Here is a 13,961-nt window from a genome sequence, read left to right as displayed (position 1 = left end):
AAGTCCTTGCCACAGAGAGCTGTGGGGGCAAAGCCCTTGTGTATATTTTTGATCAATAAGGAAATCAAGGGTTACGGGAAAAGGGCAAGAAAGTGGACATGAGGAATGTCAGATCAGCCATGATCCTATTGAATGGGTGACATTCAATCCCTTCCCTGCAGGACATCAGTGAATCACTTGGGTTTTTAATGACACTCCAGAATTTTCATGGTCACTTTTTCCTAGTGCCGGCCCCAGAAATTACCAGATTCATTCCGCTCAATTTCACAACCTGCCTTTGTGTTTTTGTGGGTTCTCTCTCACATTTTTTTTCTTTTAAATTCAGTGTCACAGAGTTTTAGAAGAGGAGGATTTGCAGTCAGGAATCTTCGAACAAACATCACATCAGGAGTTGACGGAGCTGCCCAGTTAACGGTAACTTGATTATCATTCGGATTTTAAACATTGAAGGAAAAAGCATTGTTCACAGTAGATGAAACTGTTCTCTGTGTGGACGCAGCTTCAGTTGATCATCTGGCCTCAGGAGCTACAAATATAAACATCCTGGGGAGGAACCATGGAAGAGTGAGGACAGTGATGAGGGATTCAGTTACCTGTCTGAGCTGGAAGCTCATCGTGCACCGGGGAGAGGCCGTTCACCGGCTCTGTGTATTGGACTGATTTCACTCCATCAGCCAATCTGTTGTCTCACTGACATATTCACACTGGGGGGAGATTGTTCAAACGCTGCAGAGATGGAAAGGGATTCATTCAGTCATCCCACCATATGACACACAAACGTGTTCACACTTGAGTGATTTTGTTAATTGCCCAGATTACGAGAAGAGCTGTAAAAGTTCCAGGGAAGTGATATCCTATCAACTTGTCCACACTGACGAGAGACCGTTCAGGTGCTCTCACTTTAGGACTGAGTTCAGGCGATTATCTCACCTCGCAGTACACCAGCAGATTCACACTGGGGAGAGGTTATTCCTCTGCTCTGACTCAGTTGAAAAAAATTACAAGTAAATCACTATTTGCTATAGACCAAAGAAAGATACTTTATTAGAAGAGTAAGGGTCACAAGGTAAAACAAGCCAAGTTCCAGAATATTAAACATCCAGTCCAGTTATAGAGATTATAAACATCAACAGAAACAAACCCAAACTATCAGAATGAACAGAGTTCAGGCTTGGATGTCATTAACAGCAGCAACAGCAGCAGAATCCAATCCCAATAATCACTGCTGAACTCGCCGGTGTGTCAGCCAATTAGATGATCGATTGTATCCTTCTCACACGTGGAACAGGAGTCTGGTCTCTCTCCAGTGTGAACTCGCTGGTGTGTCCGCAGGTTGGATGAATTACTGAATCCTTTCCCACACTGAGAGCAGGTGAATAGTCTCTCTCCGGTGTGAACTCGCTGATGTATCTGCAGGTGGGATGACTGAGTGAATGTTTTCCCACAATAGGAGCAGGTGAATGGTCTCTCCCCAGTGTGCAATCGTCGGTGTCTCTGCAGATTTGATGCATAAGGAAAATGCTTCCCACACTCAGAGCAGATGAACGGCCTCTCCCCAGTGTGAACTCGCTGATGTATCAGCAGATAGGATGAATCAGTGAATCCCTTCCCACACTCGGAGCAGCTGAACAGTCTCTCCCTGGTGTGAATTCGCTGGTGTCTCTGCAGGTTGGATGAATTACTGAATCCTTTCCCACACTCAGGGCAGATGAATGGCCTCTCCCCAGTGTGAACTCGCTCGTGTGTCTGCAGGTGGGATAACTGAGTGAATCCCTTCCCACACTCTGAACACGTGAACCATTTCTCCCCGGTGTGACCTCGCTGGTGCATCAGCAAGTTGGATGATTCACTGAATCCCTTCCCACAATCGGAGCAGGTGAATGGCTTCTCCCCGCTGTGAACTCGCTTGTGTGTCTGCAGGTGGGATGAACTTGTGAATCCTTTCCCGCACTCGGGGCAGGTGAATGGCCACTCCCCTGTGTGAACTCGTTTGTGTGTCTGCAGGGAGGATGAATGAGCAAATCCCTTCCCACACTCCAAACAAATGAACGGCCTCTCCCCAGTGTGATTACATCGATGAGTTTCCAGTTGGTGTGAGAAATTGAATCCTTTACCACAGTCTCCACATTTCCACGGCTTCTCCATGGTGCTGGTGTCCATGTGTCTCTCCCAGTTTGACAGTCAGCTGAAGCCTCATCCACAACAAAACACCCGAACGGTCTCACCCCAATGTGACTGGTGCTGTCTTTTCAAGATGTGTTCTTGCTTTTCCAATCACATTTATGGTTGAAATCTCTTGAAGCAGAAGAACAGACAAATATTTCTCTTTGTAGATGCCAAAGGCGGATGTTGTCCAGGTCCCGATGAATGGAGTTAATCTGTCAGATCACCATGAGTGTTTGTTTTGAGATTTCTGTCTGGAAATCCTCTTCTGATATCCTGTAACACGAATTTCCAAAATTCATCACTGTCAGTGCAACTTAGAAATTCAGAAAAGACAATTCCAGTTTTTAGAGAAAATTCTTTACTTTTCCCCACTATTCTTACCCTGCTATATCCCACTATACACCCTCCCAATTCTCCTAAAGGTGCCAATTCATGTTGGTTAATGAATCCATGCTCATCACTTCCTGTTCAAATGTGTGTAATATGCAGCACTCATTACTTGGTTGGAGATATGGTGGGTGCAGCGAGTGATCATGATCTGGAACTGGGTGCCCACGGATCTTGTGGCAGTGAAAACAATTAAAGATTTCAAACTGAAATTGGATGCGCACTTGAAGGAAATATTCTTGCAGGAGAATGGGTAGATGGAGGGGCAATGGGTCTGACTGGATTGCTCTATGAGAAGTTGATATTGTCTCCTTCTCTATCGGAATAACAATGCCTGGAAGTATATTAACATAGTTACAATATTCTATTACAAGACTAGAATCATAGAATCCCTACAGTGCAGAAGGAGGCCATTCAGCCCATCCAGTCTGCACCAACCACAATCCCACCCAGGCCCTATTCCTGTAACCCCATTTACTGGCCCTGCTATTACCACTGACACTAAGGTCAATTTTACCACGGCCAATCATTGGATGAACCTGTGTTGAAGATATTAAAAAGGCCATGTGTTTAACACAAAGTCAATTTATTTGACTATTATCCACAATATTAACACCTATAAATGGACTGTTGTTTATTAACAGCAATGGAAACAGACCCATTCGAACATAATAATTAAGAACAGAAGGAGGCCACTCGGCCCCTCAAGCCTGTTCCGCCATTCAATAGGATCGTGGCTGATCTGATTGTAACCTCAACCCAACATTCCTGCCCACTACCCTCACCAATAATCTTCCATCTCCTTGTTAATCAGGAGACCACCTTGCTCTTCTTCAAAATATTCCAAGATTCTTCTTCCTCGGCCTTTTGAGGAAGAGAGTTCCAAAGATCCATGATCCTCTGAGAGAAAACACTTCTCCCTATCTCTGTCTGAAACACATTTTTAAACAGTGTCTCCTTGTTCAAGATTCTCCCACAAGAAAAAAAAATCCTTTCCACATCAACCCAGTCAATAGCCCTCAGAAACGTAAAAGGTTTCAATCAAGGCCCCTCTTACTCTTCTAAACTCCAGTGGCTACAAGCCCAGATTCTCCAATCTTTCCTCATAAGACAACCTGCCAATTTCTGGTATTAGTCTGGTAGACATTCTCTGAACTGCTTCCAATGCATTTACATTTTCCTTAAATAAGGAGTTCAATACTTTAACAACACTCCAGATGTGGTCTCACCAGTGTCCTGTATGACTGAAACATAAACTCACTCCTTTTGTAACCAATTTCCTCACAATAAACAATGACATTCTATTAACTTTCCTGATTACTTGCTGTACCTGCATTCCAGCCTTTTGTGATTCATGTATTAGGACACCTCTGAATCTCAGAGCTCTGCAATCTCTCACCATTTAACGTTTTTTTTTAAATTTGGCAGGAATTCCTGCCAAAATTGATAATTCCACATTTGCCCACGTTATACTCCATTTGCCAAATCTTTGCCCACTAGCTGAACTTATCTACATCCCTTTGTAGCCTCCTTACATCCTCTTCACAACTTACTTTTCTACCTTTGTGTCCTCAGCAAATTTAGCGACCATGCTTGCATCCAAGTCATTTATATAAATTGTTAAAAGTAGAGGTTCCAGTTCTGATCGCTTTGGCACACCACTCGTCACATCCTGCCAACCAGATAAAGATCCATGTGTTGCCAACTCTGTTTCCCGTTAGCTCGCCAATCTTCTTTCCATGCCATATTACCCCACACTGTGAGATTCTATTTTCCACATTAAGCTTTGATGTGGCAGATTATGAAATGCATTTTGCAAATCAAAGTACAGTACATTCACCTTTGCTGCCCCATTATCCAATATATAAAGTCACCATCTCCCAGATGTCCCCTTGAGAGGGAGAGCTCACTGGTGGTCACTTAACCTGAGGATCATAAATTCATTAGATATAGGAGCAGAATTAGACCATTTGGCCAATCGAGTCTATTCCGCCATTCGATCATGGCTGATAAGCTCCTCATCCCCATTTTCCTGCCTTCTCCCCACAACCCTTCAACCCCATTACCAATTAAAAATCTGTCTAACTCCTCCTTAAATTTACTCACTGTCCCAGCATCCACCACCCTTTGGGACAGCGAATTCCACAGATTCACAACCCTTTGGGAGAAGCAGTTTCTCCTCAACTCTGTTTTAACTTTGCTGCCCCTTATCCTAAGGCTATGACCTCTCATCCTAGAATGCCCCTTGGTTGGCACGAGAATTGAAACTGTGCTGTTGGTGTCGCTGTGCATCACAAACCAGCCACCCGGCCAACTGAGCGAACCGACCCCCTTTATCCAAAGTATATGTGACTCCTTCAAAGAACTCCAATAAATAGGTTGAATATGATTTCCCTTTCTCAAACCGTGCTGACTCCTTATGTCTGAATTTTTCTCATTCTCATGATATCTTTAATAAAGCTTTAATATTTTCCCTACATCAGGTTTTAGATTAAGTGGCCTTTAGTTTCCTTTTTGCCTCCCTCCTTTTTTGAATAAAGGAGTTACATTTGCTACTTTGCAATCTACTGGAATCTTCCTCAAATCTCGCGACTTTTAGATAATTAAAACGGTGCTATTTCCTTCCATGTTCAAAATTCTCTGCTGTTCAGGTTACGATACATTGTGCAATTCCATCCAATCCTGATCTGATGTTTTGTGCAAGTTTCCTGACCCCAAATCCACCCCTTCTAAGACCAATTATATCAACACCTATAACAGAGCTGGAGTCACTTTACAATTCAGCAGAAACAGACCCAAAGGTACATGGTTCAGTCTGAACACGAAAACAACAAAATCCAATCACAACAGTTACTTGTGAACTCGCTGGTGTCTCAGCAGATTGGATGACTGACTGAATCCCTTTCCACACTTGGAACAAGTGAATGGCTTCTCCCCGGTGTGAATTCGCTGGTGTGTCAGCAGAGTGGATGAGTGAGCAAATCCATTCCCACATTGGGAGCAGGTGAACGGTCTCTCCCCAGTGTGAGTGCGCTGGTGTACAGTGAGTTGAGATGATTGCTTGAACCCAGTCCCACAGTGAGAGCACCTGAATGGTTTCTCATCAGTGTGAACACGTTGATGGTAATGCAGATTTACAGAATTTTTAAAGCATTTCCCACAGTCTGGACATTTAAAAGGTCTCATCAGTGTGAATCCACTGGTGTGTGAAGAGGGTGGCTGACTGAGCAAATCTCTTCCCACACTGGGAGCAAGTGAGTGGCCTCTCCCCAGTGTGAATTCGCTGGTGTAATGCGAGGTTGGAAGACTGAGTGAATCCCTTCCCACACTGGGACCAGGTGAACGGCCTTTCCCCAGTGTGGATTCGCTGATGTTTCAGCAGATGGGATGAGGCACTAAATCCTTTCCCACACTGGGAGCAGTTGAATGGTCTCTCTTCAGTGTGAGTTCTCTGGTGTATATGTAAGCTGTTTGACTGAGTGAATCCCCTCCCACACTGGGAGCAGGTGAATGGTCTCTCCCCACTGTGACTGCGCCAATGAATCTCCAGCTGGGAAGGGTAATCGAATCCCTTCCCACAGTCCCCACATTTCCACAGCTTCTCCCTGTTGCGACTGCAATTATGTTCCGAAAGGCTGGATGATTGGTTAAAGTCTTGTCCACACACAGAACACGTGTACAGTTTCTCTTCACTGTGAACAGTGCTATTTCCTTCCATGTTCAAAACACAATGATATTCAGGTTACAATAAATTGGCTAACTCCATCAGGTTTTGATATATTTGGTTTCAGTTTCCCAACTGCAAATCCTCCTCTTCTAAACCCTGTGAAATTGATTTAAAACAGAAAAAAGGAAGTGAGAGAGAACCCACAAAAACACAAAGGCAGTTTGTGAAATTGAGCTGAATGAATCTGGTCATTTGTGGGGCTGGCACTCGGAAAAAGTGATCATGAAAACTGCTGGATTGTCATAAAAACCCAGCGGGTTCACTGATATCCTTCAGGGCAGGAAATCTGCCACACGGTCTGGACACAAGACTCTGGACACAGAGAGAGAAGACAGAGAGAAGTAGGAGAGGTCAGGGTGAAGGAGAGGGATTTTGTACATTGACAACTCAATTAGAACTTTGACAGAAAGTTTCCCAAACCCTCAACCTCCACCCACCTAGAAGGACCAGGGTAGCAACTAGATGGGAACACCATCACCTTCAAGTTCCCCTCCAACTCACACACCACCCTGACTTGTCTGACGTCCAGTACTAAAAGAACAGAAATTTCTTTCATATAAACATTGGGAAGACTGAACCCATTGTCTTCAGTCCCCACTACAAACTCCACTCCCTCGCCAGCAACTCTCTCCCTCTTCCTGGCAACTGTCTGAGGCTGAAGCAAACTGTTCACAACCATGGTAAAATATTTCACCCCAAGTTGAGCTTCCAGCCACATTGCCACATCATCATCAAGACCGCCTATTTCCACCTCAGTGCCATTGGTCAACTCTACTCCAGTCTCAGCTCCTTTGGAACTCTCATCCATTCCATTGTGATGTGAAACACAGGGGAATGGGGATACAGAGAGGGAATGGGACTGACTGAATTGCTCCACAGAGAGTTGGCATGGATCTGAGTTGCCTATTCTATGTTGTAACGTTTCCATCACTGAAAATAGATAATGTTGATATACTGCTATATATTTTAAGACAAGAAATAGGGAATCGTAAATAACATAGTATATACCATGTAACTACATTAAACACATCTCTCTCCCATACAAATTTACTGTTCATTAAAATGTTAGCCCTCTCCTGAGAAAACTCCCCCTTGAATTATGAACATTGGGTAAGAGGCCATCCGATTAGCCAGATATATAAACATGTCAAAGTGAGGGAGCTAAAGGATGTCAATGTCTTGTGAGAGAAAGAAAAAGATACCTGGGCCTAGTCTTGCTCCTAATTCCGATGTTCGTCTATAACGTTTTCAGAGTCTGCAGTCTCCCTGGATTCACTTCCTTTCCCATCAGTTGCTGCAAGTCCCCAGTTTCCCCCAGAATGAGAAAGGAAATGGAAAGGGAGAAACATTGATTTCCTCCCAGATGTTGCCCTCTTTTTAGGTCAAACCAAATAAACAAACTCAGATTAAGTCAGGCCAAAGTAAAGGGGGCAGCTCCCCAAAAGGAGGGGGAACAGTAAGTTTCACTCTGAACCTCATTGGCCAACTTCCGCATTGTGACGTCACAATGGAACCTCGCGTGAATTAGCCAATAAGAATAAGTCTGCTCCGCGGTGACGTCCTGTGGTTTCAGTGCGCAGGCCCGGGCGCGCGGACACGGGAGCCCCGCCCCCACCCATTGTTCCCCTCCTCCTGCACCTCCTCCAGCCAAGGTTTCCAGGCAACCGGCTGGCGGCTCCGGCCAGAGCGAGAAGCCGCTCGGTGATCTCCCCCGCCCCCCTCTCTCTACGGCGGCTGCGGCTCCAAAAAGAGATCGAGAGCGACCACTGGCGGCAGCCGCACTGCGCCTGCTCCGGACAGCTCGGCTCAGCAGCGCTCTCTGCGCCTGCTCCGGACAGCTCGGCTCAGCAGCGCTCTCTGCGCCTGCTCCGGACAGCTCAATTCAGCAGCGCTCTCTGCGCCTGCGCGCTGGTCTGCCAGCTGAGGGAGTGGGGGAGGGGACTTTGCAAAATCTCTTCCCATCATTTTCTTCCAAGTCCCGCAGTTTGATTTGAAACAGAACAGCTTCTGTTTGTAGCTTCACCACAGATTCAAACTTCACCACAGACTCAAACTTCACACACAGACTCAAACTTCACCACAGACTCAAACTTCACCACAGACTCAAACTTCACACACAGACTCAAACTTCACACACAGATTCAAACTTCACCACAGACTCAAACTTCACACACAGACTCAAACTTCACCACAGACTCAAACTTCACACACAGACTCAAACTTCACCACAGACTCAAACTTCACACACAGACTCAAACTTCACACACAGACTCAAACTTCACACACAGACTCAAACTTCACCACAGACTCAAACTTCACCACAGACTCAAACTTCACACACAGACTCAAACCTCCTCCTCTGGACAACATCTGTGAGCAAAACACTTTCTTTCCCCCCCTGGGAAATACAGAGAGTTGTGGACTCTGGAACTGGAATTAGAGCCAAATATACTGAGGGGGGAATGTTTGTGATTTTGTGGAACCTGTTTTTATTGTCTGAGCGTTTTAAAGTTTAATTTATCCTGTCTATTCAAATACTGTTTCTTAATGCATGATTCAGTGATGTTAATTTTAGATTAATTTTTAAAGTAAAAATTTTTTTAAATGAAACATTGTCTTTGTTTATTCCATTGGGATTTGTGGGAATTTGTTTATTATAAGGTGACCATGAGGATCGTAACAACATTGATATGTTTGGTGTTGGTGCATATGATGTGGAGATGCCGGTGTTGGACTGGGATGGGCCCAGTAAGACGTCTCACAACACCTGGTTAAAGTCCAACAGGTTTATTTCGAATCACGAGCTTTCAGCGCGCTGCTCCTTCTCACCTGATGACCAAACAACCTACTGGAACATTAGGGAATTCACACTGGGGAAGAGACCCTGATAATTCCCACTCACTTTCAGCGATTTCTCATAAAAACTACCAGATTGGAAGCTTCTGCCTGAAATGTTATTTTCCCTTCGTTTCCAAACTGAGACCATTCACCTGCTCAGTGTGTGGGAAAGGATTCACTTGTTCACCCAAGCTGCTGACACACCATAGCAGTCACACCCATTAGTGATCTTTTGGATGCTCTGACTGTGGCTCTCCACCGGTTGGGGATATACCAGGCACAGACGAGGATGGCTGTGGTTGTTGGAGGTCAGTCATCACTGCAAGGGTCACTGCAGGGTTCATCTAAAACTCTGCTGGCCATGTTTAAACTCACATTGTGTTATTCCACTATCACCCTTGTGCACGATGATCCACCCAGTAAAGCAACAACTTAATATTAAAATTCTCATCCTTGGTTTCAAATCACTCCATGACCTTGCCTGTCCCAATATCTATAATCTCCTATAAGCCCCACAGCCCTCAATATACTACACTGCTCTAATTCTGGTCTTTAGTTTGTCCCTGACCTTGCTTCACCATTGCAAGCTCTACCTTCAGTTGCTTAGGCTCCAACCTCTGGAATACCATCCCTACACGTCTCCAACTCTCCACCTCGCTTTACTCCTTTAACACACCCCTTAAAATCGACCACTTTGACCAAACTTTTGGTCATCTAACCTAATATCTTCTTTGTGGCTCAATATCATACTTTAGAACATAGAACATAGAACAGTACAGCACAGAACAGGCCCTTCGGGCCACAATGTTGTGCCGAGCTTTATCTGAAACCAAGATCAAGCTATCCCACTCCCTATCATCCTGGTGTGCTCCATGTGCCTTTCCAATAACCGCTTAAATGTTCCTAAAGTGTCTGACTCCATGATCACTGCAGGCAGTCCATTCCACACCCCAACCACTCTCTGCGTAAAGAACCTACCTCTGATATCCTTCCTGTATCTCCCACCACGAACTTTATTTTACAATGCTCCCTGGATGTTTTATTACTTTAAGGTGCTATATAAATATATTTTGTTGTTCCTCATGTCTCCTGGGCCTAATCATTTTCAGCGGCTTCATTAATTACCATCTCCCCACCGTAGGGTGGGAAACGGGAATGTTCACTGATGATTGCAGTGTATATTACCATTCACAACTCTGAATACTGAAGCTGCCCGCATGCAGCGCAGGACCAGGACAATATTCAGGTTGTCAATTCATATTGACACCACATAATTATCAGGAAATATCTATTTCCAACAAGAAAATCTAACCATCTTCCCTTGATATTCAATGGCATTACCATCAGTGAATGCCCCACCAGCAATAACTTTGGGGTTACCATTGACCAGTCATTTAAATACTGAGGTTACAAGAGCAGATCAGAGGTTGGGAGTTTTGTGGCAGGTTCCTCACTTAATGACTCCCCAAAGGCTTGCCATGATTCACAAGGTATAAATCAGGAGTAAGGGGGAATATTCCCTACCTGGATGAGTGTATCTGCAACAATTTTGTAGATCCTATCCAGGACAAAGTAGCCCGCCTGATCAGCATCTCAAATACCACCTTAAACATTCACTCTCCACCATTAGCCCACAATGGTGGCAGTGTATCCCACATATTAGATGCACTGCAAGAAATCACCAAGGCTGTTTTCACAGCATGTTCCAAACCCTAACTTCGACCACTTGAAAAACAAGTGCAGCCAGCGTTTGGGAATGCCACCATCTGCAAATTGTACTCCACATCACACACCATTCCTTCTCTGTCACTGCATCAAATTCCTGGAACTCCCTAACAGCGTTGTGGGTATACCTACACCAGATGGATTGCAGCGATTCAAGAAAGTGGCTCACTTTCTTCACAAGGGCAATTAGTGATGCACAATGAATGGTGGCCTTGCCAGTCACATTCACATCCCCTGAAAGAATTTTTAAAAATCCTCATCCCTGGTATCATTCTCAGTCATGAATACTGCAATTATCAATGAACAGCTCCGCTTTCGACTTTATGATGGGGGGAGGGTCATTGGTGGAGCAACTGAGGATGGATGGATGGGCCTCGGACCCTACCCTGGGGCTGAGATGATTGGCCTCCAACAACCGCGATCATCCTCCTCTGTGTGGGATGTGGCTCTCGCTGGTGGAGAGTTTCCCCCCGATTCCCATTGACTTCAATGTTAATCGGGTTGCTTGATGCCACGCAGGGTCAAATGCTGCCTTGATGTCAATGGCAATCACTCCAACATCACTCTTTTGTCCATGTTTGGACAAAGGCTGTAAATGAGGCAGGAGGTGAGTGGTCCTCGGTGGAACCCAAAATGAGCATCAGTGAGCAGGTTATTGCTGTATAAATGCTGCTTGATCGCACCGTTGGCAACAACATCTTCCATCATTTTGCTGATGATCGAGACGAGAGACATTGGAGGGCAGTTGGCCAGTTTGGAGTTTTCCTTATCCATCGCCTTCAGCTGTTTATTGATATCCCTTGAAGTGAATCGAATTGGCTGAAGATGGGCATCTGTGATACTGGGGACCTCAGGATGGATAATCCATATGGAGAGATTAGAGAAGCTGGAATTGCACTCTATAGAGCAGGAAAGGTTAAGGAAAGATTTAATCGTGATATTCAAACTTTTGAGAGGTTTTGATAAAATGCATGTCTGTTTCCATTGGTTGAGAACCAAAAGACATCGGGTGGAATTTCATGAAAAAAAGTCGAAGTGCTGAATGAGTGAGAAAAGTTTCAAACTCGTTTCTTGGGCAGATTAAAAAACGCAATCTTGTGGCACTTAGTCAAAAACAGTCACAATATAATCCTCACTGCAGGAGGAAGGGGAGGAACCTAAACTTGCTGGGGAAGCCAGCTGCTGATCTGGAGGGGTGTCATTGTGCATGCGCTCCATCCTCCCAGTTTCCATCTTCAGTGGACATCCCCCCCTCCCCACAGAAATTGCCCCGCCAATCTCCTCATCTGTAGCGTTTCCCCCAAATCACCAACCCCTCCCCGCAATCAGCATCCCTGCAGAGTTCCCCCTCTCGCCCCCTCCCCGATCGCCACCCCTGCAGAGTTTCCCTGATCACCAGCTCCCTCCCCCATCAGGACTCCTGCAGAGCTCCCCCCACTAACCCTCTCCTCAATCACCACCCCTGCAGAGTTTCCCCGATCACCAGCTCTCTCCCCCATCAGGACTCCTGCAGAGCTCCCCCACCCCGAGCCCCCTCCTCAATCACCACCCCTGCAGAATTTCCCAATCACCACTCCCTCCCCCAAGTCAGCTTCACCGTCCCACGGAGTGACCCAGGGGTCCATTGGCGCCTCGAGGGAGGAGGGAGGCCTGGGGATGGTGCTGGGGCCTTCCACCCGGGGGATTCCGGCCGATGGGATGCAGCACTTTCCGACTCCCCCTTTCCTGACACCGGTGCATCTCAAGAGCAGCAGGGTGAACAGCAAGGCAAGGATACATCCATATCACCAGGAAGACGGCTGGACCCCTCTAGGTCCCAGCTCTCCAGCAGACGCCTGCCAGGGACATCACAGGCAAATGGGTGTGGAGTGCAGCTGGCTGCCTCCAGTTCTGATGTGCATCCTGGGGGGACGCGTTGATGTGGCGCTGGACCACGGGAGATGGAGATGTTGTGGGGTGGCCAGGAGGGCACGGGTGAAAGTCGATATGAGAAAGGTTTAGGGAATTGGGCTCTGTTGATGATCACATCCACCTGTTTTATAGCACTGTTAACTATCGGCCCTTCGTGTTATTGCATTGTTAGTTTCACCAATAAATGTTCAAAGATGTGCAGGTTAGGTTGATTGGCCATACTAAATTGATCCGAGTGTCAGGGGGATTAGCAAGGTAAATGTGAGTTTACGGGAGTAGGGCCTGGGTGGGATTGTGGTCGGAACAGGCTCGATGGGCTGAATGGCCTCCTTCTGTACTGGAGGGATTCTATTCTATTCTCTATAAAATTACAGCACAGAAACAAGCCCTTTGGCCCTCCAAGCCTGTAGCAACCATGCTGCCCGTCTGAACTAAAACCCCCTACCTTTCCGGGGACCATATCCCTCTATTCCTATGCTATTCATATATTTGTCAAGACACATCTTAAAGTCACTATCGTATCTGCTTCCACTACCTTCCCCGGCAACGAGTTCCAGGCACCCACCACCCTCTGTGTAAAGAACCTGCCTCGTACATCTCCTTTAAACCTTGCCCCTCACACCTTAAACCTATGCCCCTAGTAATTGACTCTTCCACCCTGGGAAAAAGCTTCTGATTATCCACTCTGTCCATGCCCCTCATAATCTTGTAGACTTCTATCAGGTTGCCCTCCTCAACCTCCGTTGTTCCAGTGAGAACAAACCAAGTTTCTCCAACTTCTCCTCATAGCTAATGCCCTCCACACCAGGCAACATCCTGATAAATATTTTCCGTACCCTCTCCAAAGCCTCCACATCCTTCTGGTAGTGTGGTGACCAGAATTGAACACTAGATTCCAAGTGCGGTTTAACTAAGGTTCTATAAAGCTGCAACATGACTTGCCAATTTTTAAACTCAATGCCCCGGCCGATGAAGGCAAGCATGCCGTATGCCTTCTTGATTATCTTCCCCACCTGCATTGCCACTTTCAATGACCTGTGTACCTGTACACCCAGGTCCCTCTGCCTATGAATACTCTGAAGGGTTCTGCCATTTACTGTATATTTCCCATTTGTATTTGACCTTCCAAAATGCATTACCTCACATTTGTCCGGATTAAACTTCATCTGCCATCTCTCTGCCCAAGTCTCCAACTGATCTATATCCT

General features: G+C 45.9%; 2 protein-coding genes across 2 annotated transcripts in view; one reads left to right on the top strand and one right to left on the bottom strand.

Annotated features, from left to right (window-relative positions):
• Positions 1–13,961, top strand: part of LOC144483844 (uncharacterized) — a 168,081-nt gene that overhangs the window by 113,301 nt on the left and 40,819 nt on the right. The window lies entirely within an intron of this gene.
• Positions 1,029–13,961, bottom strand: part of LOC144483845 (uncharacterized) — a 67,011-nt gene continuing 54,078 nt past the window's right edge. The window contains 3 exon segments of the mRNA XM_078202423.1: positions 1,029–2,149; positions 5,408–5,737; positions 5,739–6,077. Coding sequence (XP_078058549.1) covers positions 1,243–2,149; positions 5,408–5,737; positions 5,739–6,077 — 1,576 coding nt within the window. The 3' untranslated portion in view covers positions 1,029–1,242.

This window comes from Mustelus asterias, unplaced genomic scaffold (assembly GCF_964213995.1).
Source record: "Mustelus asterias unplaced genomic scaffold, sMusAst1.hap1.1 HAP1_SCAFFOLD_79, whole genome shotgun sequence".
NCBI classification, from domain to species: Eukaryota; Metazoa; Chordata; class Chondrichthyes; order Carcharhiniformes; family Triakidae; genus Mustelus; species Mustelus asterias.
This window is presented reverse-complemented; position numbering and strand designations above follow the sequence as displayed.